The sequence below is a fragment of the Mangifera indica genome, chromosome 6, assembly GCF_011075055.1.
Source record: "Mangifera indica cultivar Alphonso chromosome 6, CATAS_Mindica_2.1, whole genome shotgun sequence".
NCBI classification, from domain to species: Eukaryota; Viridiplantae; Streptophyta; class Magnoliopsida; order Sapindales; family Anacardiaceae; genus Mangifera; species Mangifera indica.
Genome location: NC_058142.1, coordinates 10241084 through 10265996, shown reverse-complemented (window position 1 = coordinate 10265996; position 24913 = coordinate 10241084). Strand labels below are relative to the sequence as shown.

Sequence of the window (24913 nt, the reverse complement as noted above, 5' to 3'; positions counted from 1 at the left end):
CTAATTGGACAATGCACATCGTTTAGTGATGCTCTCGTCGGTCATCAGTGATCGAAGAGAGAGATAAAGAAAAAACATAAAGATTTTTTAGGAGAGAAATTACTTTTCAAAATTTAAATTTAAGTTAAATATTAATTTTTAAATTTTGAAAAATAAAATAAAATAAAATAAAATTATATATTATTATTATTAAATAATGATTTTATATTTATATTTAAAAAAATTAATAATAATTTAAAAATAAATAAATATTTAAATTTTTTATTTATTAAAGATATATTAAGATTAAATTAAGATTTAAATTTATTTATGTACACACACGATTGATTGATTTGAGTGATTAACGGCAGAAAATAGCCGTTCGTTTTGGATTTGATTATTGACTCCGGCTCTCAGGGGCTGAATGTTGAGTAATATGGTTTCTTTGGATTTGATTGTTGACTCAGGCTCCCAGGGGCTGAGTGTTGAGTAAATCGAGACGATTTTACAGGTTTGTCATTTTGGTGGTGGGTAGCCAGCTGCTGAATAATGGGCGTGTAATCTTCCAATACGACACGCAATATTAACAATCCCGCCTTTAGTTTTTCCACTTAATTATTATTATTATTACGAGCAGTTTTATTTTTCATTTCATAACATATTTTGTTTTTTTAACAATAAAATTATAAATCATTATAAGATTAAATATACATAATTATATATTATTATTATTATTATTTATACATATATCATTATTTTATTTTTAACAATGTTTATTCGGACATGATCACATTTTATCATGCACCGACGCCGTCAAGTTTGTCTGAGCATGGAAAAAGTTGTCCATGCATGGAAGCTATATTATGACAAACAGTATTTTGAAAGGGAACAACAACACAGATTACATGTCTCTCGTATGTCTAATAATTGTCTAGCACATAATTGTAGAAGGTTTTTGTGGCGGGTAAGAGATACAATATAGACATCAAAATTAAATAAAAATAAAAATATATATCAGATTAATTATGTAACAATAACATCAAATAAGAGTTTATATAAAATTTTAGAGATTATTTTAAAATTTTTTATATATCAAATTATTAAATTTTAAGATATAAATTATTAAATTTTTTTATGACCTGAGAGAGTTCACTGATCTCCCTTGACCTTTTTGGTTTCGCCGTCTGCTCCAAAACTGTACTGTGATGTAAACTTCTCATGGAAATCAGTCGGTGCACTTGCCTAATCATAATATATTATTGTCTAATCATATACAATATATCATTTTATGTATATGTATATGTATAATGTGTATATATATAATAAAATTATATGTATATAGTTTGATATATGAATATATGCATGTTTAATATATCTCATCATATGATCAAACAATTTTAAATTAAAGATAAAAATAACATTTAATCATATAATGATATATTTGAATATGTAATTATTTATGTATTTAAGGTCGATGCACATAATATTATTTTTAGAGGGAGAGAGACAGAGAGAGAAAGCTGAGTATGTATAATAATTACATCAACAGAAGCAGAAGAAAATTGGAATATATGAGAGGGTGAAAATTGTATATGCATGTGCTACCTTAATAATTGATTAAACCCTATAATTAATTACCAAGTTGCTCCTTGTTCTTATCTTATTAAATAATTTTTTTTTAGTTTATGCATTAGAATTTATGATGGGGGCGCACGCCAAAATTAAACATGTTGATAAGATGAATTAATTGATTGAGGAGGTGGGGATGGTTTGATTATCATGTCTCTAGCCAGCTACTTTGAGTCCCACACTGACACTTTTTGTTCTGGAGTAATTAATCATTTATATATATATTTCAAACTTGCACCGCAGTGGAACCTGTGGGTGGTGGCTAATTGCTTCTAAAGCTAAAGGTGGAGGGCCATATGGGCGGCTTAAAGCTTTATCCACACCACCAAATGACTCATTATATATATATATAGATATAAACCCTCTACTTTATTTGAAGCACAGGGCGATTACCAAGCATCTAATTGTACAAATATTTGTTTAATCTTGTACAACTCATATGGAATTTATCTTTTCCGAATGCTTCTGCATCTCAAGCTTTGGTATCCAATGCTTCATGAAGAAAAAGATTGGTCTATACAATAATACAATTAAAGACGCCATTTATTGTTGTTTATTTCTGTATGCCGTCATACTGTATATAGGATAAATCAAAACTAGCTACGTTGCCATAAATAAGAGGATCACACACTTCAATTAGAATTGGCTTCTTTCCAAGTATCGATAAACTTTGCACATGCACCTCATAAAAGATAAAATCTAGAGTGAAATGAATGGAAAATGAGAGACGAAAGAAAAGAAGTATTTGGCTACCTCTAGCTGCCATGGAGCTTCTTTGTGAGAGGATTGCACTTAGAAGAGTCAGAGAATGAATGTGTAAAGTTCAATAATGTGATTTTGTTTTTGAAACCAATTCAAAAGAATATTTGAAAGAGATGATGGATCACCATAATTAGGATAGAAAGACAAAGCATTCCAACACTGCCCCATTAGGTAAAAGTACAACTTATTAAAAGAGTTTTTGTTAGTTGCAACTTGCCTTAGATGTCCTCTATATATATATATATATATATATATATATATATATATATATATGTATGTATTATAGGACCATGTACTGTAATATATAAAACAAAGAATATATATTTTAAGGGTTAGTAAAACTGATAAAGTATTAAAATTTTCAAGGTAAAAGTTTGGGTTCATATTTCTGTCATATTTATGGACCCTTAATTTATTTAATATAATAATTGTAGGTCTAGTCACTGTATCTCAGATTTATCTGTTCTTTGACTTATTTAGTATAATGGTTATGGTTTTAATTTCTATGTCTCATATTTACCATTCAACAAATATACAGGTCTGGTTGTATAAAAAAAAAAAAAATACAAAGAGTATAGGACAGCTAATGATGTGAACGAATACTCAGTGGAGTCAAATTGAGGCAGCTTTTGATTCTCACTCACTTCCTATTTATACATGCATTTTAGTTCATCTAAATTGTGACATGTCCATTGCTACACTCTCCTTCTCTTTCTTTTTCCAAACAAAGAAATGACTCAAATCAAAGAGTTCTTCAACAAATTTCCAAATTCTAGCAAACACATTTCCATCTTAAACAGAAACAAGAAGCTTTCCTTGGCTCTTTTGGCAACTTTGTTGCTTGTTGCTGCTGTAATCGGCATTGTTGTTGGAGTCAATTCGCATAAATCCTCCGATTCTCAGCCTCATCATGAGATCCTCAAAACCTCTTGTAGCAGCACCAGATTTCCTGATTTATGTTACTCAGCCATCGCCAATGTTCCTGAAGCTGCCCAGAAAGTGACCAGCCAAAAGGATGTCATTGAATTGTCTTTAAACCTCACCACTACCACTATTGAGCACAATTATTTCACCATCAAGAAGCTTCTTGCCACTAGGAAGAAGCTCACCGAGCGTGAAAAGACTGCTCTCCATGACTGTCTCGAGACCATAGACGAGAGTCTTGATGAATTACACAAAGCTGTGGAGGATCTTCAAGAATACCCCAACAAAAAATCTCTAAAACAACATGCTGATGACCTCAAAACCCTGTTGAGTGCTGCCATGACCAACCAAGAAACGTGCCTTGACGGGTTCTCACACGATGGTGCTGATAAGCAAGTAAGAAAAGCCCTGTCGAAGGGGGAGGTTCATGTTGAGCAAATGTGCAGCAATGTGCTTGCTATGATCAAGAACATGACAGACACTGATATTGCAAATGAGCAAAGGACAAGCAACAGGAAGCTGAAGGAAGAGGCGGTGGATGAAAGTGGATGGCCATCGTGGTTGTCGGCCGGAGACAGGAAGCTGTTGCAGTCATCAACAGTGACACCAAACGTGGTTGTGGCGGCCGATGGCAGTGGAAACTATAAGACAGTGTCGGCAGCAGTTAAGGCTGCTCCTGAAGGAAGCAGTAAAAGGTACATTATCAAAATCAAGGCTGGCGTTTACAGGGAAAATGTGGAGGTGACAAAGAAGAAGAAGAATATTATGTTCATCGGAGATGGAAGGAAAAATACTATTATTACGGCTAGTAGAAACGTGGTTGATGGAAGCACAACTTTCAACTCTGCTACAGTCGGTAAGTCTTGTCATTTCACTAATAAGTCATTTAATTTAGCATCTAATTAATTAATGCCGTAGTAGATTTATTGAATTAACAAGCTTGAAATATTGGGAAGTTGAAATTAAGTAAACTTATATGATAGAGATTACTTTTTGGGCACGGTGGGTTAGTTGCATTAAAGTTATTTTAATTATTTATTATTTATTATTTATATTATTATATTTAATTTATAAATAATAAAAGATTTTGATAATAATAATATAAGAGATTATCACTCTTATATTACCTTAAGGATAAAAAAATTATTAAAATGATCTTTATTTTATTTTATTATAATTATATTTTTATTTATTAATTTTTTTGAAATAAATATAAAAAATATTTTAGAATAATGATATTTAAAGATATTTAAATAATATATTAGTATTCTTTTATTACCTTTGACTAAACACAATAATTATTTATATTTATACAATTTTATTAAAATTTATCAAATATAATAATAATAATTTATACTCAATAATTTTTACTCATATATGGTGAGGTCATGCAACAACCTAATGCACCAAACAAGTCTTCTCTGAGGATTTAAAAAAGAGAAAAGAGAAAAATTAAGCATGTTCCCTTCAAATAAGGTCATCCACATGCCAATCAATGGATACAGGGGAAAACCTGTGATATCAAAAGCAAACCACTGATATATTTTTAATAAGAGTTTAGTGGCTTATTCTGGATAAGAATAGTCTTGATGATTAAGTCTCCAGCACAATATTATAAGTTAATCCATTCGGTGCAAGTTGTTGTCCATAAAACCTGGTCCACTTCGTGAGAAAATTAGAGATGAAATGGGGAATATTGAATGACGCATCGACTATACTGGCAAATCAAAATGGGAAGCACATGGTTGCCTGGGGTCTTGTTTTCTTTCCAATGGTCAAGAGTCAATTATTTGAATATTTGAAGCCGAGACTTCTCATTCATGCCAATCTTCTCTGTTTTGCTTTCTTCATGTCATCTCTAACACATCCTGACACAAAACCAACACATTTTTTACATCACTCATGTCTGTCACCAGTGCCTGCTAGCTAAATAAAGTCGATGCGGTGAAAACGGGCAAATGGTTTACAGCTAGCTTAGAATATATGGATTGGATTGCGTTCTCTTCATGCTACCTTCTTTTAACTAGAACTTTTGTTTTTTTGACTTTAATTTGCTATCTTTCCAACGTAACCTTTTTCTAATCTTTTAGGATTGAGATTATAATTGGGTTTTGATGGTCTAATTCTTTCCTTCAATCATGGGCAAAAAAACTTGACTGTTGAAATTGAATCCACCGACACTCACATGTCTGTTGTCTTTTTGCTTTTGTTCTTTATGTGCACATAATAGTTGATTTTTTCTCCTCTTCAATTCACATCATTCACTTTATTAACCATCCATCACAATCAGATAGGAACATATCAGACTAAAGCAATAGTACTCCACCCCTTGTTTTCCACCTTCATTATGTTGTGATACCGAACCAGAAGATAAAATTCAAATTCTGAAATAATTTGGCTGAACCGAGAGGAAGAAAAAAACATGGAAGATCAGCTTTTCAGAAGAACACAGAGCATGAAAGAAACTGATGATAACCCTCATACTATGATGGAGGATTTTTATACATATATATATTTCATATAGTACAAGCTTTTTTATCATGCTTTAATAAATGTCAGTCATGCTTGATACAATAAAAAGCTTTTAGAATATCCTTAAAAATAGGATCATCATATATTTTAAACAAAACACAACTAATTTTCAATCACCACAGTTGACTTGGATTACTCAACAAAAAAAAATTACAGACAAGCTCAACTTGCTAACACATGAAAGTTTATTCTCTCTTGATTGCAGCTTTAGTATGATTTAGTGAGGTGTTGTCCATTCATGTTGGATGCTGCTTAAGTAGCTTTATCCAAACATAATTAATCACATTGCATTACACTGATCCGTAATTAACTGGAATGGTGTTTCAATGGCTGATGCAGCTGTTGTTGGAGAAGGATTCCTAGCCCGAGACATAACCTTCCAAAACACAGCCGGTCCCTCAAAGCATCAAGCAGTTGCTCTCCGAGTGGGGGCTGATCTCTCGGCGTTTTACCAATGTGATATGTTGGCATATCAAGACACACTTTACGTCCACTCGAATCGACAATTCTATATTAACTGTTTAATAGCTGGAACTGTCGACTTCATCTTCGGCAATGCAGCCGCTGTGTTACAAGACTGTGACATACATGCTCGAAAACCCAATTCTGGCCAGAAAAATATGGTGACGGCCCAAGGAAGAACCGACCCTAACCAAAACACTGGCATTGTCATTCAGAAAAGTAGAATCGGTGCCACTTCTGATTTGCAACCTGTTAGGAGTAGTTTCCCAACTTATCTTGGAAGACCATGGAAGGCGTACTCAAGAACAGTGATTATGCAGTCAGCTATCAGTGATGTGATTCATCCTGTTGGGTGGCATGAGTGGGATGGGAGCTTTGCGCTAAGCACATTGTATTATGGAGAGCATCAGAACACTGGTGCTGGTGCAGCTACTTCAAAGAGAGTTACATGGAAGGGATTCAAGGTAATCACAAGCTCAACAGAGGCACAAATGTTCACCCCTGGTAGTTTCATTGCTGGTGGTAGTTGGTTGCGGGCAACTGGATTTCCTTTCTCTCTTGGTCTGTAAATTTGATTAAACTGAGCATGCGGTTGTAGTTGATCTAGTTTTTGGGATTTGGGTGATGGTGTTGTGCGGCTATGGTTGTTATTGTTGCTCATAAATTAAGAGTATAGTATTTGCAACCCCTTGTTCTAAGATTATAATAAGAAGAATTTCGATTTCTGAGAAATTAACATAGTCTCCTCTATTATTAAATGGATTGATTAAACTTATAATTTGTGAGTTGGCTATTCCCTGTAAAAAGAAGCATTTGGGCTGAAGAAGGCATTTCTCTTTTTTTGATGAGTAAATATTTACATTGCACTCGAAACACAAGTCCAGAGATATACAACCTAAGCTCATCCTCAGAAAAGGAGGACAACAAGGCACAAGTATACAACGAGGCAAGCCTAAATATATGTCCAACACTTCGATAAATCCAAAATTAGCCAACAACATCAAGTAAACATCTAAATTATGAAGCACAAAGGCCCCAAGAGAGAACTACATCCTAACACTAACACAGAAGAGGAAATAAGCCCTGCCAATTACTGGAGCACCAAGCCTCACACTAAGACTCCGAGAAGCAGAGAACTATGCCAAAACCAGAGAGCAAACCCTTTGGACCAGGGAAGAACAAGTTGAAAGAATGAATGAATGCTATCACAAAACCACAGAGAAAACTGCAGATCACATTTCACAGCCTTAGCAGCCATCAGGAGACCAACATCCACCAAGGTTTCACCCCACCAACGAGCTGCTGAAGAAACCAGGGATGAGCCAGCAATAATCTGCAAACCGAGAAACCAGGAAGAAGCCAGCAACAGCCTGCAAATCCAGGAAGAAGAATCAGACTTGCGGAAGCCAGCATGAGGCAGCCTGCAACCCAGCACCAAAGCATTTGACACAGCCCAGCTAATCCAAACCAGAAGGAAGGGGGAAAAACAGCAGGCAGACCAGAAAACAGGAAGACGCCAGCAACAGCAGCAAACCAGGAAGGAGAAACACCCTTGCAGAAGCCAGCATGAAGCAGACTGCTCCCCAGCACCATAGGCAGATTACCTGGAAAGCATAGAGGCAACCAGGCCGAGACAAGGCACCACTAGAGCAAGACTGCTCCACAGCAAGATGCAACAGCCAAAGCAAACAGAAGCAGCTATAATAGGGAGACCAGCAGGACCAGACAAGAGAGCAGAAGAAGAAACAACATAACAGACTGAACTAATAAAGGAGGAAAGGAAAACCGCAGGGAGAAGGACCATGGCACGACGCAGGGATAACTGGAACCAAGCAAGCTCCAACGTCCACTCAAGAAACTAAACAAACAATAAACAGTCAGAGCGAACAAGATTTTAGACAAAATTAAGGAAGCCCCCAACACTCTAGAAGGAGGAAAATTCGACAACTCCACCCCTTTGTCTCCAACAAGCCGTCTGATTCCTTCCACAATGACTTCTTTGGGTAAGCATTTCTTGGAAAATATTACGATGTTTCTCTCTTCCAAGTTTGGTAGACCGTGGCTCCCAAACATAATTTCCCCATAGCATACTTCAAATGGTTACTTCACCATTTCGAAGCTATTTCATCAATATACCTTGGCCAATCCGTGGCACTATAGTTTAAACAACATTTTTCCAAAATTACTTCCCATACTCTCTGACTTAAATCACAAAAGAAGAAGAGGTGATTAAGGCTTTCGCCATGATTGTTGCGGAGCACACACGTTGCGTCATTAACTATCCCAAAAAGTTCATCTCGTGTAAGGAGCCTTAATTTGATAGCTAGCCAAATGATAATAGTATGTCTTGTAATATGTTTCTTATGCCAATTTAGGTAAGCCCACATAACTTCCCTCTTCCTATTCCTAAGTTCATTCCATGCAGAGATCGTGGAGAATAAACCATTATGATTTGGCACCCAAATAATCCTATCATGAAGAAGGCATACTTATTTCAGCCTAATATTGACTAAGGCAGTCAACTATTGTGTGCTTCTCCAAAATAAGGTAATTTCTGAAAGTTGAGTCTAAAACTTGAAGAAATTGAGTAGCAGGAATGATTGACCATTGAATGGGCATATTATATAATGCATTTTTCTAGCTGAGTTGTGAACTGTGTTTGCCCCTTTCTTAATTCGCTGAAGGCAGAAGGATACCTTCTCAGAAGGACAAGGTTCAAATTAAGCTAGTCAATTGCTAAATATTAATCATGTTAAAATAAGCGGTGGAAGCTTGACATGTATCATCATATTAAAGAGAGGGTGAATAAGGCAAACAATTTCATGGTGATGTTAACCATACGTAGGACACCCTATATCACATCCTATCAAGGGCAACAATAACACCCCCCCCCCCAAAAAACATATTGCCTTATGAAGGAAAGCAATTATTTAAAAGAAATAATTAATAAAAAAAATTTTGACAATAAAATTACCGAAATAACCTTTATTAAAACCAAGTACAAAAACCGTGCAAAAGATGTCACCAAATATGAAAACTAAATGCTAACTTTTGCATGATCCCCTCTAAAACTTTTTTTTTTTTTTACACTTTAATTTGCTATCTTTCCAACGTAATCTTTTTATATTCTTTTAGGACTGAGACCGTAATTGGGTTTTAATGATCTAATTTTTCACTTCAATCGCGGGCAAAACTTGACTGTTCTCTGCCGTCCTTTTGCTTTTGTTCTTTTATGTGTGCACAAAATAGTTGATTTTTCACCTCTCCCATTCACATTTATTCACTTTATTAATTAACTATGCATCAGAATCAGATAGGAACATATCAGACTAAAGCAATTGTACTACACCCTTTAAAGTTCCTGGTAGAACTTATGTCAATTTGACAAATTCCTAATTCCGGAAAGTGTTGTCCATTCCATTCATGTTGGATGCTGCTTTAATAGCTTTATCCAGACATAATTAATCACACTGCATCACATTGATCCGTAATTAACTGGATGTGTTTCAATGGCTGTTGCAGCTGTTGGTGGAGAAGGTCCGTCCAGGCACCAACCAGTTGCTCTCCGAGTGGGGGTTGATCTCTCGGCATTTTTCCAATGCGATATATTGGCATATCAAGACACAGTCTACGTCCACTCAAATCGTCAATTTTATATGAACTGTTTAATAGCCGGAACTGTCGACTTCATCTTCGGCAACACAGCGGCTGTGTTCCAAAGCTGTGACATACATGCCCGAAAACCCAATTCCGGCCAGAAAAATATGGTGACAACCCAAGGAAGAACCGACCTAACCAAAACACTGGCATTGTCATTCAGAAAAGTAGAATCGGTGCCACTTCTGATTTGCAACCGGTTAACTAGGTAGCACGGAAACGGAAACGGAAACGTGAAAACGTATTTTCTTAAAAAAATAGGAAACGGAAACGTGGGGAAACGTGTAAATATAAAAAATATAGAGTTTTTTTTATAAATATGAAATTTTTATAAAAAATACAAAAACCTATATTTTAATTAAAAAAATACAATAATTGATTTTTTCCAACCAATTTAAAATAACATATAACAAAATAATTTTATACCAAAAATAAATTACAAATTCAAGTTCTTGAAACATGTATGTATAAATTAAATCAATACTTATATATTCATCTTTTAAAATGGAAAATAAACATGTATATAAATCAATATATTTTATCAAAATGTAAATAAATCAACCTACAAACTCAATATTATTTCATCAAAATAATAATTTCTAAGGGTTAATATCAAAGTTATCAAATAAAATATAATGAAAAAAATTTAAAAAATAGTAAAATATTTATTGTATTTTCTCTATTTGATCATTCTCTTTATCCATTATGTCATTTGCATCTTCATCGAAAAAAACAGACTTCAATTCTGGTTCATCTAATGACAGGTTGTTTAATTGAAGAACTCCCACATCTTCCATACTCCCAAAGTCATCTCCACCAACATCCCACATCTTCTCCTTACCATCATAATACTTAGAGTTAACCCTTGACAATAAACGAAGATTGTTATGTACAAAAACCAAATCTTCTGCACGTTTTGGAATTAATTTATTCCTTCTAATTGAATGAATGAAGGAATAAGTACTCCAATTTCTTTCACAACAAGAGGAGGAACTAGGTTGTCCAAGTACTATGAATGCTAACTTTTGAAGCAATGGAGCATTTGAACCAAAACATGCCCACCACTTCATCGGTTCTGTATTAAATCTAGCACCAATTGAATCAGGATCTTCAAATGGTCCACTTTTGAGGGAGAAGTTAACATACTTATCCAATGTTTTAACACACTCATCTTCAGAAAAAATCCTTCTAAAACATTTGTTCCTCTCAATAGATACTTCCCCATCTATATGAGGAGGCACTCTACCTTCACCTCCTTCAAGCCATTGTTCACTATAAAACCCTCACAAATAATAGATATATCAAATAGTTAACAAATTAATACCCAATTTAATAAATAAATATATCAAATAAGTATGAAAAAAATATATAATTCAATTAGATATTTACCTTGGATTCAATGAATGAGCTAGACAATGGAGTGGAGTATTACTTTTTGCCCAACGATCATAAAGAATACTATAGATCACTGAATAGAAAGGAAAATCTTGGGTAGAAAACTTTCCTTCATGTTCATAAATAACTGATTTAACTTTTTCAATCATAAAATCTCAATTCTCATAAATCAAATGAAGACATGACTTATTTGTATCACACATTCGAATCATATCATAAATCGGTGCAGTAAAAGCAAGAATGTAATTGACCTTCGCTCACCAATTCTCATCCAACACCTTATCACGAACAAATTTTGCTTTGCCTTGATCGTCTTCTCTATATTGTCCCCATTGTTCACTTACAATCATTGATTCTAGAGCACCATTAATTAATTTAAATCTTTTGAGCATAATAACAACAGAAGCAAAACAAGTGTCCGCAACTGAAAGTAATTTCAAAGGACTAAATCGATTAAACATAGCCAATCGCATTGAATGGTTCATTATGAAGTTTTTAATCACCATAACATCACCATAAACATCAGTTATCCAATGACATTCATCATATGTCTCTTGATTAGATTCCACATTTTTAGCTGCACATATATTTTTCAAAGCTAGATTCAAAGCATGCATAACACATGGAGTCCAATAAATATGTGAAAACATACCTTCAATGATTTCCCCAGCACCTTTACAATTTTTAGTATTATCAGTTATTACTTGAACTACTTTTTGATGACCAATCTCATCAATTATCTCCTTCAATAAATTAGCAATGAAATATTTATCTTTAACTTCACCTGCACAATTAACAACTTTAATAAACATCGGGCCTGATTCACAAACTACCATGAAGTTAATTAAAGGTCTCCTTTGTGGGTCACTTCATCCATCACTAACAATACTAACCCCTTTTTCCATCCAAGTGCTTTTAATATGTTCCAATAACCTTTCCACATTTGTTTTCTCTTGCTGAAGTAGTGTAGTTATTAATTTATTGTACCCGGGTTGCACATAACCACCCAATGAATGATTAGCTACAAATGAAAAGACACTAATATAGTTTGGATTCCTAGCAAAATTAAAAGGAAGACCACCAGTGTAAAACATTCTAGCAATTTTCTCATCTAATTGAGCTCTAGTTTGTATGTTAAAATATTTAGCAATAAGAAAATCATCAACTTTTCTCTTCTTTAAAAAAAGATTTGACCCACTCGGTGATGGTAAAGATAAAGACTATGATTTAGTAGTACTGCTAGGCAATGACACTTCCTTAGGTTGAGAATTATAAACCGTATTGGTAGCTTCATCATCTAATTTTTTCATTTCTATTAAATCTTCAAATTTCATTTTAGAACAAGCACCAATTCCTTCCCCCGTAATTTTTAATAGGTGAGCTTTAACTCTAGTATAAGTCTTTTGCCTTTCTTTATGACAAAAATTACAAACTCATTTGCATGTACCCCCTGATTCTCCAAGTTTCTCAATTTTTGTGACATATTTCCACAATGGATTTTGGTCTTCATCATTATTCTTTTTTGCAGAACCCACACTATTACTACTACTTTTAGAATTAGAATTTTCCTTACCAGTAGCAGAATCCATTAATGATTAACTCAAATTCAGTATCACCAACAATTTGCTAGAATTTATCAAAAAAATCAACCAAATCACATAAATCACCGACTATTCTTCTTGGCAGCTTACTACACAATTGAAATAAAAGCACAAATTGGAAACATAAATAAATCAATTTAATTATAGGAAAACTTTTATCTATAAATAATATTCAAATCAAACAAGAATAACTAAATTACAAACTATAAAATTATTCAATTAAATTATATAAAATCAAATATTCAATAATTATTAATAAAATAAATTATGGATTATAATTACAAATTATATTCATGATAGATATATATTGCAAAAATTAACCAAATTGCATTGATATAATATATATATATATATATAAAATCAATAGAACATATAAAATAATTTAATGTTTTAAAATATATTTTATAATAAATTAGAATTCCAACGTTGACACATCTGGAAGAAAGCATGCATTGACTGAGGTATATAAAATCTTTGAGCAAAAGGCAGGCTAATGGAGTATATATATAATAATTTAATATATGTTTTATAATAAAATAAAAGTCCTGGAAAACTAACAAATCTTGGAAAGCTAACAGATCTGGAAGAGGCATACAGAATTATAATCTTGGGGATAGAGATGCATTAAATTCAAATCTATATGAACTAATTTATATCATAGAAGGGCAAGAAAACACACACTTTTTTCACAGAGTTTTCTTTCTTCCAGCCACTGTTCAAAGAAGAAGAAGACGCTCAGGAGATTGACAACAAAGAAGAGAAGAAGACGCCCAGGACAACAAAGAAGAGAAGAAGACGCCCAACAGATTGACGGCAAAGGAGATTGACAGCAAAGAAGAGAAGAAGACGCTCAACAGATTGACGACAAAAGAGATTGACAGCAAAGAAGAGAAGACGCCCAGAAGACTATTACGCACAGGAAACTATTTTTGGTATTTACTTTCAAAATCCTTTCAGAATCCATTTATGATACACTTTCAGAATCCTGGTATGCATAGGAAACTCTTTTTGTTAAAGAAACGTGTCTCCCTTTTATCTAAAATTATCGAAACGGCCCAAAACATTTCGTACCAGTTTCAGGCCGTTTCAAAAATTGAAACGTTTTGGATTCGTGGAAACGCGCACTGTTGTGCGTTTTTGTGCTTCTTAGCCGGTTAAGAGTAGTTTCCCAACTTATCTTGGAAGTAGACTTGGTCACAGTTCATGAACCACCGGTTTCAGTTTAAAATCGCCAGTTCACAGTTAAAAAAAATAAGAACCCTAAATCGAAACTATTATAGGATGGTTTATAACCGGTTCAAAACTGATAGTTTCAGTTCATCACCTTGGTTCAAAACTGACATTGAACCATCAGTTTTAATACATGACCCTTATTTATTTTTTTAATTAATATTTATAATAATTAAAAATTAAAAAATTAAAAAAAAGGCTTGGACTTAATTTTTTAATTAAACTTCTTATGTATCCTCTTGGGGTTTAGAAGAATCAAAATCTATATAGTTTTCTTACCTTTGCATATCTGATAGCTGACAGTATCCTCTTACCTTATCATTCGCTTCTGCTATCTTAACTATTGGTTCCTGTCATCGAACTATCCATAGTTAAATCAAGAGATTCTTCATTGAAATCCACTTTTATATCTTATTGGCGTAATTTGACTCTTGTCCAATCATTCATGCATACTTGAGCTTCAACAGATTCGGGAGTCAAACTTGATTGTCTCTTGTCCAATATATTGCCCTCTTGACTAAAAGTTTGTTTTACTATGAGAGTTGATGTTGATACTATTAAGACTTGTTTAACAATAGTTGTTAATGTTGGAAATGTTGATGTATGTCGACTTCACCATTCTAGAACTGGAAAGTCTTTACCTATATTGTTGTCATCAAACTCAAAAGTAGTAATTAGATAAATATCAAGCCCTGAGGTGGAGTCTGATGTTCTTGTTGGTCTTTTACCTCTTTTCATCATAATACGATCACCATAACTAATATTTTGGTTTAGTGATGGGGCAATAGGTGGTAGAGAGGAAGAAGAACCACCTTGGTTACCATAAACTAATGAATATTTAACATAAATTTCTTTAATTAAATTCATAATGGTAGTTATAGTTAATGAAATATTAAATTCATTCTCATAATCTAATTGCATGCATTCATAACATAATGTTAAATAATTTGTAATGTCATCTAATTTAAACCTAAGATAAAAAAACAAACAACAAAAAAAATTTCTGAAATTTCGTTATAGTAAATTAACCATTTTGTTTTCATTAAAAAAATAGTTTCTCTTAAAATAACAGCTTGTTTGACCTCTTATAAAACTTCAATAATATTAAGGACTCTATTTAAAAACAAATGAGAAGTGGAATAATAAACCCCACTTAAAGTATAAGTTACATTATTAAAATTTCTTAATACGTTTAAAATTATCTTACAAAATCTCAATGTTGGGGATATAATGTAACTTATGACATATTTTGTGAAATAAATATGCACAATAATTTCCTATAATCAAAAAACTAGTTGAGTAATTCATATGTTGAATTTCAACGAGTCGACACATTTTTACAAAATTTTTTTGTTTTATATTATGTATTTTACAAAATTTACCTCATTTTTTCATTGTTTGGGGATGTGTCCATAAAAATGAAATTGTTGTTTTTATTAGACTAATATAATTATTAAGATGTTTTAAACCATTTTGTGCACATAAATTTAATACATGACATACACATCTAATATGAAAAAAATCTATTACCTAAATTGGGCTTGCAAATTTTTGTTAAATCAGTAATTTAGGTTGTATTTGTAGTTGCATTATCAAATGAAATTGAAAAAATTTTAAAAACTAATCTATATTCTTCTAATATTCCTTTAATTATTCTATAAATATTATCGGTCGTATGTCGGTCATCAAACACCCGAAATGCTAATATTTTTTCTTGTAATTGAAGTTTATCATCTATTTAATGACAAATTATATCATATAAGAGTGAACTTACCAATGGTCACTCTAAAAATCATTACATATAGATACACGTCCATCAAAATTTATAAATAATTGAATTAATTTTTTTTTATATAAACTTAATAATGATCTTTTTAATGTGTTTCTTGAAATAGTTTTATGTGTAGGATTTAATGCAGTTTTACAATAATTATTAAAACCTAAATTTTTACCAAAACTAAACGTCAAGTGATCTTTTGCTACCATTTTTGTAAATTCTTTTTTACTTTAATTATCACTATAAATAATTAGAAATTTATGTGGAGAACCATACCCAGTTATTTATATTTGACCTCTATTTTGCCTAATTTTTTTGGATACTTCGACTCCAAGTGCCTTTTGAATATCTCATATCCACCTTTTTGCTTAAATTTATAAATTTGCACCAATAATTGTAAGCAACTTTAAAATTATCATTTTTTTTTTGTATTTTCTTGAAATGAATCTTGAAAATATCGGAAGTAAGAATTTTTTGGGGTTGTTATTCAATCTCCACTTGTTATTGATGTTGTTGTTACTCCACCTCTACATATTGACTTTTGCTTTTTTGTATTGAAAAATCTTCCATAAATTGATTTTTATTCATATTTGATATATATGAATATTGAGCAAATCTCCTATTACTTGAAAATTTTTTACTACTTGTCTTTTTTGATAATAAATAAAATTAATTATATAAATAAATTATATAATTAATTATGAAAGATAATGAAAAATGATAATAATAAATAATAAATAAAATTAATTATAGAGATAAATTTTATAATTAATTATTAAATTGTATAATAGAAAGATAATAATAATTAAATTATAGAAATTAAAATTGGAATTAATAAAAAATAAAGAGAAAATTTAATTGAATTTGAGAAAATTTGATTGAAAGATTGAGAGAGTATTGAGAATTGAAAGAATAAGAAATGAGCATAAATGAGAGAGTTGAAAGATTCAGTGAGATAATTGAAAGATTGAGTGAATATTTATAAGAGAAACTTAAAAAAAAATGTATATAAAAAAGGGGCTAACAGATATTTGCAAAGGTTGTCTTTGCATTGAAGTTTTGCAAATAGGGGTGTGCATAATTTGGTTCAAACCGTAAAATCGGATCGAACCATTTGAAAATTACGGCTTGGTTTGGTTTGGATTATAAAACGGTTTGGTTTGGGTTGAAAAATTTTTTAAAAACGGTTTACGGTTTGAACAGTTTTCAAACCAAACCAAACTGTAAACCGTATATACATATATAACACGGTAATCTATAAATAAGCAGCCAGCAATAATATATAAATGTGTACAGTAGTCAACAGTCAGTAGCCAACAGGAATATATATATATATATATATATATATATATATATATATATATATTTACACAACAACCAACACAGCAGTTAGCAATTCATATATGCATACATACAAAGAACAACAGACACTCATAAATACACATAACAACAAATACAATATTTTATAAATATATACAACCACCACTAATTAATATATAATAAAAATAATAATGCAGTAATCTATTTCTTAAAAATAAAACATATCCAGCACCTAATACCTCATTTTTTTTTCACGAAAATTTCTTTCTCCCCTTCCTGCGTTTAGCACCGTAGCACACTTTAAATTTTTGTGATTCTTTCTCAGCAAAAAGGAACCATAGCACCATCACCATCTTTTTGGTCTAAGTTCTCATCTGAAGCACCAGTCAACTCACCGTTGCTCAACTCATCATCGTCGTCGGTAAGTCATCAATTTACTTTAGAACCCAATGATGCATCTATTCTTGTTCATATTGTTATCTATTTTGGCTTAATCATCCTATTCCTTATTTTCATTAATAGGTTATATTTTTTAATAAATTTTAGACATGTTTACTACACATTAAAGTAATATATTAATATCACATTTTGATCTGGAGATTTGGCCAAATTATTATCAATTGATGTTAATTTACAATATTAAAACTTAAAGTTGTATGAGTATATTGCATTAATATAAGTATAAAAAAGTAAATAGTTTATGTTAATTAATCAAATGATTTAATTAATTAAATGATAAAATCTAAGGGTAAATGGGTTCAATTTAATTAATTTAAGGGTAATCTCTTTAATTAATATTAATATACTATTATCTAATGTATAGTTAATTAATCAAATGGTTTAATTAATTAAATGGTAAAATCTAAGGGTAAATGGGTTCAATTTAATTAATTTAAGGGTAATCTCTTTAATTAACAGTAGTATAATATTATCTAATGTATAGTATAGGAAAGTAAATAGTTTGTGTTAATTAATCAAATGGTAAAATTTAAAGGCAAATTGGTTCAATTTATTAATTAATTTAAGGTTAATCTCTTTAATTAATGTTAGTATGATATTATCTAATGTATAGTTCATTAAATTTTGTAGATGGAAGACATCAATGATGAGTTCCCATTAGGAGAGAGAGGAAGTTCATCTTCCTTACCTCAAGTTGAGAGCAATAATAGTGACTCTTCAGTAGCAAAAATAAAATTTATGAAGGAAAGATATAAGGTATGGGAGCATTTTACCAAATTTAAATCTAATGGGGAAAACAAATGTAAATGCAATTATTGTGGTCAAGTGTACATGGATATCTTTACAAAGGATTAATTACATGTGCATCACATGCCATTTCATTGATAATTATTGGCAATTGCATAAGAAAATTTTAAATTTTTTTCCTATCACCAGTCACACTGGTCAATCAATTGGGAAGACAATTGAGAAATGTTTGCTTGAATGGGGTTTTGAAAAAGTCATGACTATCACTGTTGATAATGCTAAGTCTAATGATGTTGTTATAGGGTATGTAAAGAATAAAATAAACAATTGGGGTGGAAGTGTTTTATGTGGAGAATATTTGCATGTGCGGTGTGTTGCCCACATTGTTAATTTGATTGTTAAGGATGGATTGGAATTAGCAGAAAATCATATTGCTCGCATTCGAAATGTAGTGAAATATGTTCGACAGTCTCCAGCTAAGTTGCAAAAGTTCAAATTATGTGTTGAGGAAGAAAAAATTCAGAGTAAGAGCTTGTTATGCCTAGATGTACCTACTAGATGGAACTCTACATATTTGATGTTGGATATAGCTCAGAAGTTTCAGAAGGCCTTTGATAGGTTCGCAGAGAATGAGCCTCATTTTTCTAAACAACTGGAAGAATCACTAGAATCTAGTGAATCTAATGAATCCAATGCTCGAGATCATTTAAAGAAGCCACCAATAGATGAGGATTGGGATAAAACTAGACAATTGACCACATTGTTAGAAACTTTTTATGACCTAACACTTCATGTATCTGCAACATCACATGTGACTTCGAACTTATGCTTCCACAAGATTAGCAATGTGTTTTGTCTCTTAAGAGAGTGGAGTTTAAGTGACAATTTTGATTTTGCTTCAATGGCATGGAAAATGAAAGAGAAATGTGACAAGTATTGGGAAAATCTGGGGAAACTAAATGTTTTGTTGTTTGTGGCTATAGTTCTTGATCCTCGATACAAACATGAATATGTGAATTTTGGGATTCTCAATTGTATGATGATGATGTGGCTACTTTGGTCCAATGTAAAGTGAAATCAGCTTTGAATGAATTGTTTGATGAGTATAAAAAGCCAATTGAGCATACAAGTGCAACTACTATAAGTTTTGATTCAAGTCAACAGACTGAGACTCAAAGACGATTAAGAAAAGATTTATTTCTTAAAAATCTATTTAAGAAGCATAAGGCAAGCCAAAATATGGTGGAAAACAAAACTGAGCTAGATAAGTATTTGGATGAGGATCTTGAAGAGGATGGTGCTTTTTTTGACATTTTGGCTTGGTGGAAACTAAATAGTTCTCGATTTCCAACTATTACACAAATTGCTCGAGATGTATTGGCAATTCCTATCTCCACAGTCGCGTCAGAGTCTGCATTTAGTATGGGAGGTCGCATTCTTGATTCCTTTAGGACATCTTTATCTCCAAAGATTGTATAAGCTTTTATATGTACAAAAGATTGGCTTCGTTGCGTCCCTAAAGGAAATATGGATGAATCACTTGAAGATGTAGAAAAGTTAGAGAAAGGTACATGTCACTCCTTTTGAATATATAATTTTAATTACATTTGTATACGTTTATACTTCAATATGATTTATAATTTAAATTCTATTGTCTTTCTAATAGATATTGCTAGGTTCTCAATGAATGATTTTGGTGGACGCTCTGAAAATGATATTTAAAAGAATACATTCAGTGAGATAAGGTACTTTTTTTAATAAGACATGTTTGATTATGAATTTTAATTGATTCTACATTCATCAATAACACTTGTTAGAACCTTTCCAGGTATGAACGTGTAAGAAACATTTATTTGTCTTCCTATTTGCCAATTGTTTAGTTGATTATTTTTGTATAGTGGCGACCTGATAAAGGGTTGTCAGAATACAGGAAGTATGGATTTGAGATGTGAATATTAACATTGATCTGTTGTGGTAGGGGAGAGATTAGGTGTATGAGAGTGAGTGTGAGTGCTGCAAAATAGAGAGAACAAAATTAATCTCTTAGTGAATTTTTCTCCATTTTCTGTGGGTGATTTTTCCTGTATTAGTTTTTCACCTAAATCTTATGTTCTTGTATGGAGTATTTGTGCATTTTTTATTTTTTCTTCTTTGGGTTTCATGACTAATTTATAGTGAATTTTATGTGTTTATGATGACATGGTTTGGTATTAAATGTAATGAATTATTGGGTTTTGTTCAAAGAATTGAATTTTTAATTATATAAATCTTCTTTGTTTTATGATTAAATTATAAGTTTTTGTTTACGAGGTCTTTCATGTTACTGTGCTTTTAGTTTTTCTACTTGTATAGGTTGTACTTAGCTGGGCATTTGTTGGATGCATGCATGTAGATTATCGGATTAGGGCATTTGGAGCCAGGAAAAGGCTACCATTTCCCTGATGGGTGTGTTACAAATTAGCTTTAAAGTGCTTTATGCTATTTCTGTTTATTTGTTGCTTTACTTTTTATGTGAAGATTCTTGTATCCTTTCTAAATGTGTCCATAGTTATGTTATCCAGAAGTGGTGCTACTTGTATATGCATGTTTTTTTTTTTGGAAAATTAAAAAGTTTTTTTTTTCTTGGCCATATGTTGAATGTGCTTTGTTTTAGGTTTGTGTTTATGATGCTATTACTATAAATTAAACATGCTATGTTTATGATAGTATTATTATAATTTTATTAAATTTCACATATAGAAGACATCGATGATGATTTTTCACTAATTATGTCTTTTAATCATGGTTATTATTCATTTATTTTTTCTTGAATTTGAAAAATTGAAAGTGAATACTTTTTATTCGATTTGAACCGTAAACCGAACTGCACCAAACCGTATATTTTCAGTTTGGTTTGTAATTTAAAATGGTTTGGTTTGGTTTGAAATTTTTTCAAACCGTTTTTTTCAATTTGGGTTGAAAAATATTGTAAATCGTACCAAACCGGATCGTGCACACCCGTATTTGCAGGGGATCGTTGATCCCCTGTAAAAATTGAAACATTTGGTCCCCTACAAATATAAACATTTGCAGGAGACCATTGGTCCTTTTTTTTAAATTTAAAAAATAAAAAATTTTAATAATTCCAGTTCATAAAGCTTTGAACTGTCGGTTTATAAATCGGCCGTTCGACGGTTCAAAAATAAAAAAACCGGAATCGAATTATCAGATTTGGTTTTGGTTCTAGTTTAGGCTGGTTTTGGTTTTGACGGTTTCAGTTCTAATTTTATCTGGGTTGGTTTTGGTCCGGTTCATAGGCCAAACCGGCCCATGACCAGGTCTGCTTGGAAGATCATGGAAGGAGTACTCAAGAACATTGATTATGCAGTCAAGTATCAGTGGTGTGATTCGGCCTGCTGGGTGTCATGAGTGGGATGGGAACTTTGTGCTAAGCACGTTGTATTATGGAGAGTATCAGAACACTTGTGCTGGTGCAGATACTTCAAAGAGAGTTACAAGGAAGGGATTCAAGGTGATCACAAGATCAACAGAGGCACAAAGGTTCACTCCTGGTAGCCTCATTGCTAGGGGTAGTTGGTTGCGGGGAACAGGATTTCCATTCTCTCTTGGTCGGTAAATTTGATTAAAATGAGCATGTGGCTGTAGTTGATCTAGTTCTTAGGATTTGGGTAATTGTGTCGTGCGGCCATGGTTGTAATTGTTGCTCATAAATAAGAGCATAGTATTTGCACCCCCCTTGTAATAAGGCATACTCATTTCAGCCTAATTCAGACAAAGGTGGTCAACCATTGTGTACTTATCCAATTATGAAGGTTGAGACTAAAACATAAGAAAGAACTGAGTAGCAGGGATCATTGACCATTGAATTAGCGTAATATATTAATGCAATAATATGTCTCTCTAAATAATATATTATTATATAATTATATATTATTTTATTTTTAATTTAAATAATATATTATTTAAATAATTAATTAAATAATTAAAATTAAATACACATAATTTTATTAATTATATAATGCGACTGAATTGTGAAGGGTGTGTGCTCCTTTCTTAATTAGCTGAAGGCACCCTTCTCAGAAGGGCAAGGTTCAAATTAGGCTATTCAGTTGCTAACTAATCAAGTTAAATAAGAAATAGAAGCTTCGTAATATGTATCATATTAAATAATTAGTGGTTGACAATGTAGAATACAACATATAGTTGGATACCGCGTAGAGCTTAAATTATGCCGTGATTATACTACACTTGTACCATTTGGTCAATGTATTAATCAATTACTTATTTTGAATTTAGTAGATATAAATTCATGTTAACTATGCAGGAAATTACATTTTCCAAACTCAAGGTATGTCTCAAAAATACCTTTTTCCCTTTCAACGGTATAAATCATACTTGCTCATTTAAAATTCAAACCCAATAACTTAAAAATTTATAATAAAAGAGTAAAATTATTATTTTAATTTTTTAAAATTAAAAAAAAAAATTTTCTTTCCTTTCTTTCTCTCTTTTGTTTTCCTTTTCTTTTTCTTTATCTCTCTTTTTTTCTTTTTTATCGCCACTCAATTATATAACTAAAGCCAATAACTAATCATTAATTCTTTCAAGTGTACACTTTGTGACAAAACAAAATGCATATGCACATTCACATCCAATTGATTCATCACAACGATATTGTGAACATTTACACTTAAACAATATGTCTCTTTTATCGGAATAATGATCGATATCCATTATCCATCTCAACCTTTGGTATCCCTTCAACAACTTCCACATATTCTCCATCCCAAACAACAATCCATATCTTTTTTGTCGCTTTCATCTCTTCCCACCATCATTGGTTTCTCGTCTCACCTAATTGCAAGCCAAGGTTAGGCCATCACATCATTATCTCATTCGTCTTCATCCCACTTGTCTTAGTTTCATCCAAAAAAAGCTACAGTAAATACCACAAACATTGTTCTACTCCTTTTTTTTCTTATTTCTTCGGCATTTTCAACTATGAATTGTAAACTTTGTCTTCAAATTTGGTGGTTACAATTAGTTTTGTATGTTTTTCATTGTTGTGGTTGTATGGGTATTGAGGGTTGAGAAAACATGTTGTATATTGTTTTTTGGTAGTGTGTTCAGGAGATGATTGTGGTGAGGGATGTAGAAACATGACGAAGAGTAGTGGTATTTTTGATTTTTGTGGTTGTTATGGTACTTTTAGTGTTGTTTATTGCGGTGGGGCGTGTGAAGAGGTGCTAAATTGTATAGGCTGGGGTGCGGATAGGCAAGTATGGTTAAGCACATAAAAGATAAGTAGTTGAATTAGAGAAGAGGAGATTGGAGAAGAAATAATGTTGATTGGCTAGAAATGTAATTTCAGTCGTAAGCAAAATTTTGTAGGTTTGTTTGAAGGACAATAGGGTAATATTACCTCAATTAGTTAAGGGTAGTATGGTAAATTCTTAAAAAAAAATCCAACAATCAAAGGTAACGAGGTAATTACAATTTATGCACGTGTCAAAGACATTTGTTGTTGTAGATGAGTAAAAAAATGTAATTTATGTTATCAAGGGATGAAAAAGTGTTTTTAGACGAATTTTAAGAGTGTGTTTGATTTTAGTAAATTTTTATTATTAAAAATAAATTTTTTTACAAAGATAAATTAGTTAAAAGATTATTAGATATAAATTATTACTATCTTAGATAAATATTGGAACGTATAAATAATTATTATATTTAGTTGAATGTAGTAAAAAAATTATAAAATATTATTTTACTTAAATGTCCTAAAATTTATTAGGAATAATTGTTCAAAAATATATTTCATATTAGTTGTTATATTAATTAAAAATAAATATGTTTTTGTCATTAAAAAATAATACATAAGAATATAACTGTAATAAAATCAATATTATTTGATAATCCTTTTATATAAAAAGTAGATATGATACTCTGATATCTTATATTATTTATCACATCACTATTAATTATAAAATATTATTTAATTTTTTTGATAAATTAAACAAAATATTATTAATAATAAAAAATAAATTAATAAAGTAATTTATCATTGTTTTAAACCACACATCCATAAGAGGAAAATTGTAATTCACTATTAATTATATATATGTTTCCACAAATTATATCCCGAGCACACAATCACATTGGTGTTGAGGGTAAGACCTGTTTCTATTAAAAAATTGTGGTGCAACTAGCCAAAGTAGACTATTTCTGCGACAATTTTTATATGGAAATTTGTTTTATTCCAACACCATTTCTTTTAAAAAAAAAAAACACACACTCATTTTTTCAATATGATATTAATCAAGTTTATTCGAGTTCAAAAATAAGTTTAGTTTAAACGAATTTGAGTTTGAGTTTAAAAGTTAAATATTTTCGAGTTTAAATTTGAACTTAAAAGACATTCAACTTACCAAAGTCATAAACT

General features: G+C 31.5%; 1 protein-coding gene and 1 pseudogene across 1 annotated transcript; both read left to right on the top strand.

Moving 5' to 3' along the window:
• Positions 1–3043: 3043 nt before the first annotated feature.
• On the top strand, positions 3044–7020 carry LOC123219286 (pectinesterase-like). Its single transcript, XM_044641137.1, has 2 exons — positions 3044–4150; positions 6166–7020. Exons 1-2 carry the CDS (start codon positions 3103–3105, stop codon positions 6855–6857), a joined length of 1740 nt encoding a protein of 579 aa, XP_044497072.1. The 5' UTR covers positions 3044–3102; the 3' UTR covers positions 6858–7020.
• A 2695-nt stretch (positions 7021–9715) lies between these two features.
• Positions 9716–22090, top strand: LOC123219649 (annotated as a pseudogene).
• The last annotated feature ends 2823 nt before the right edge of the window (positions 22091–24913 follow it).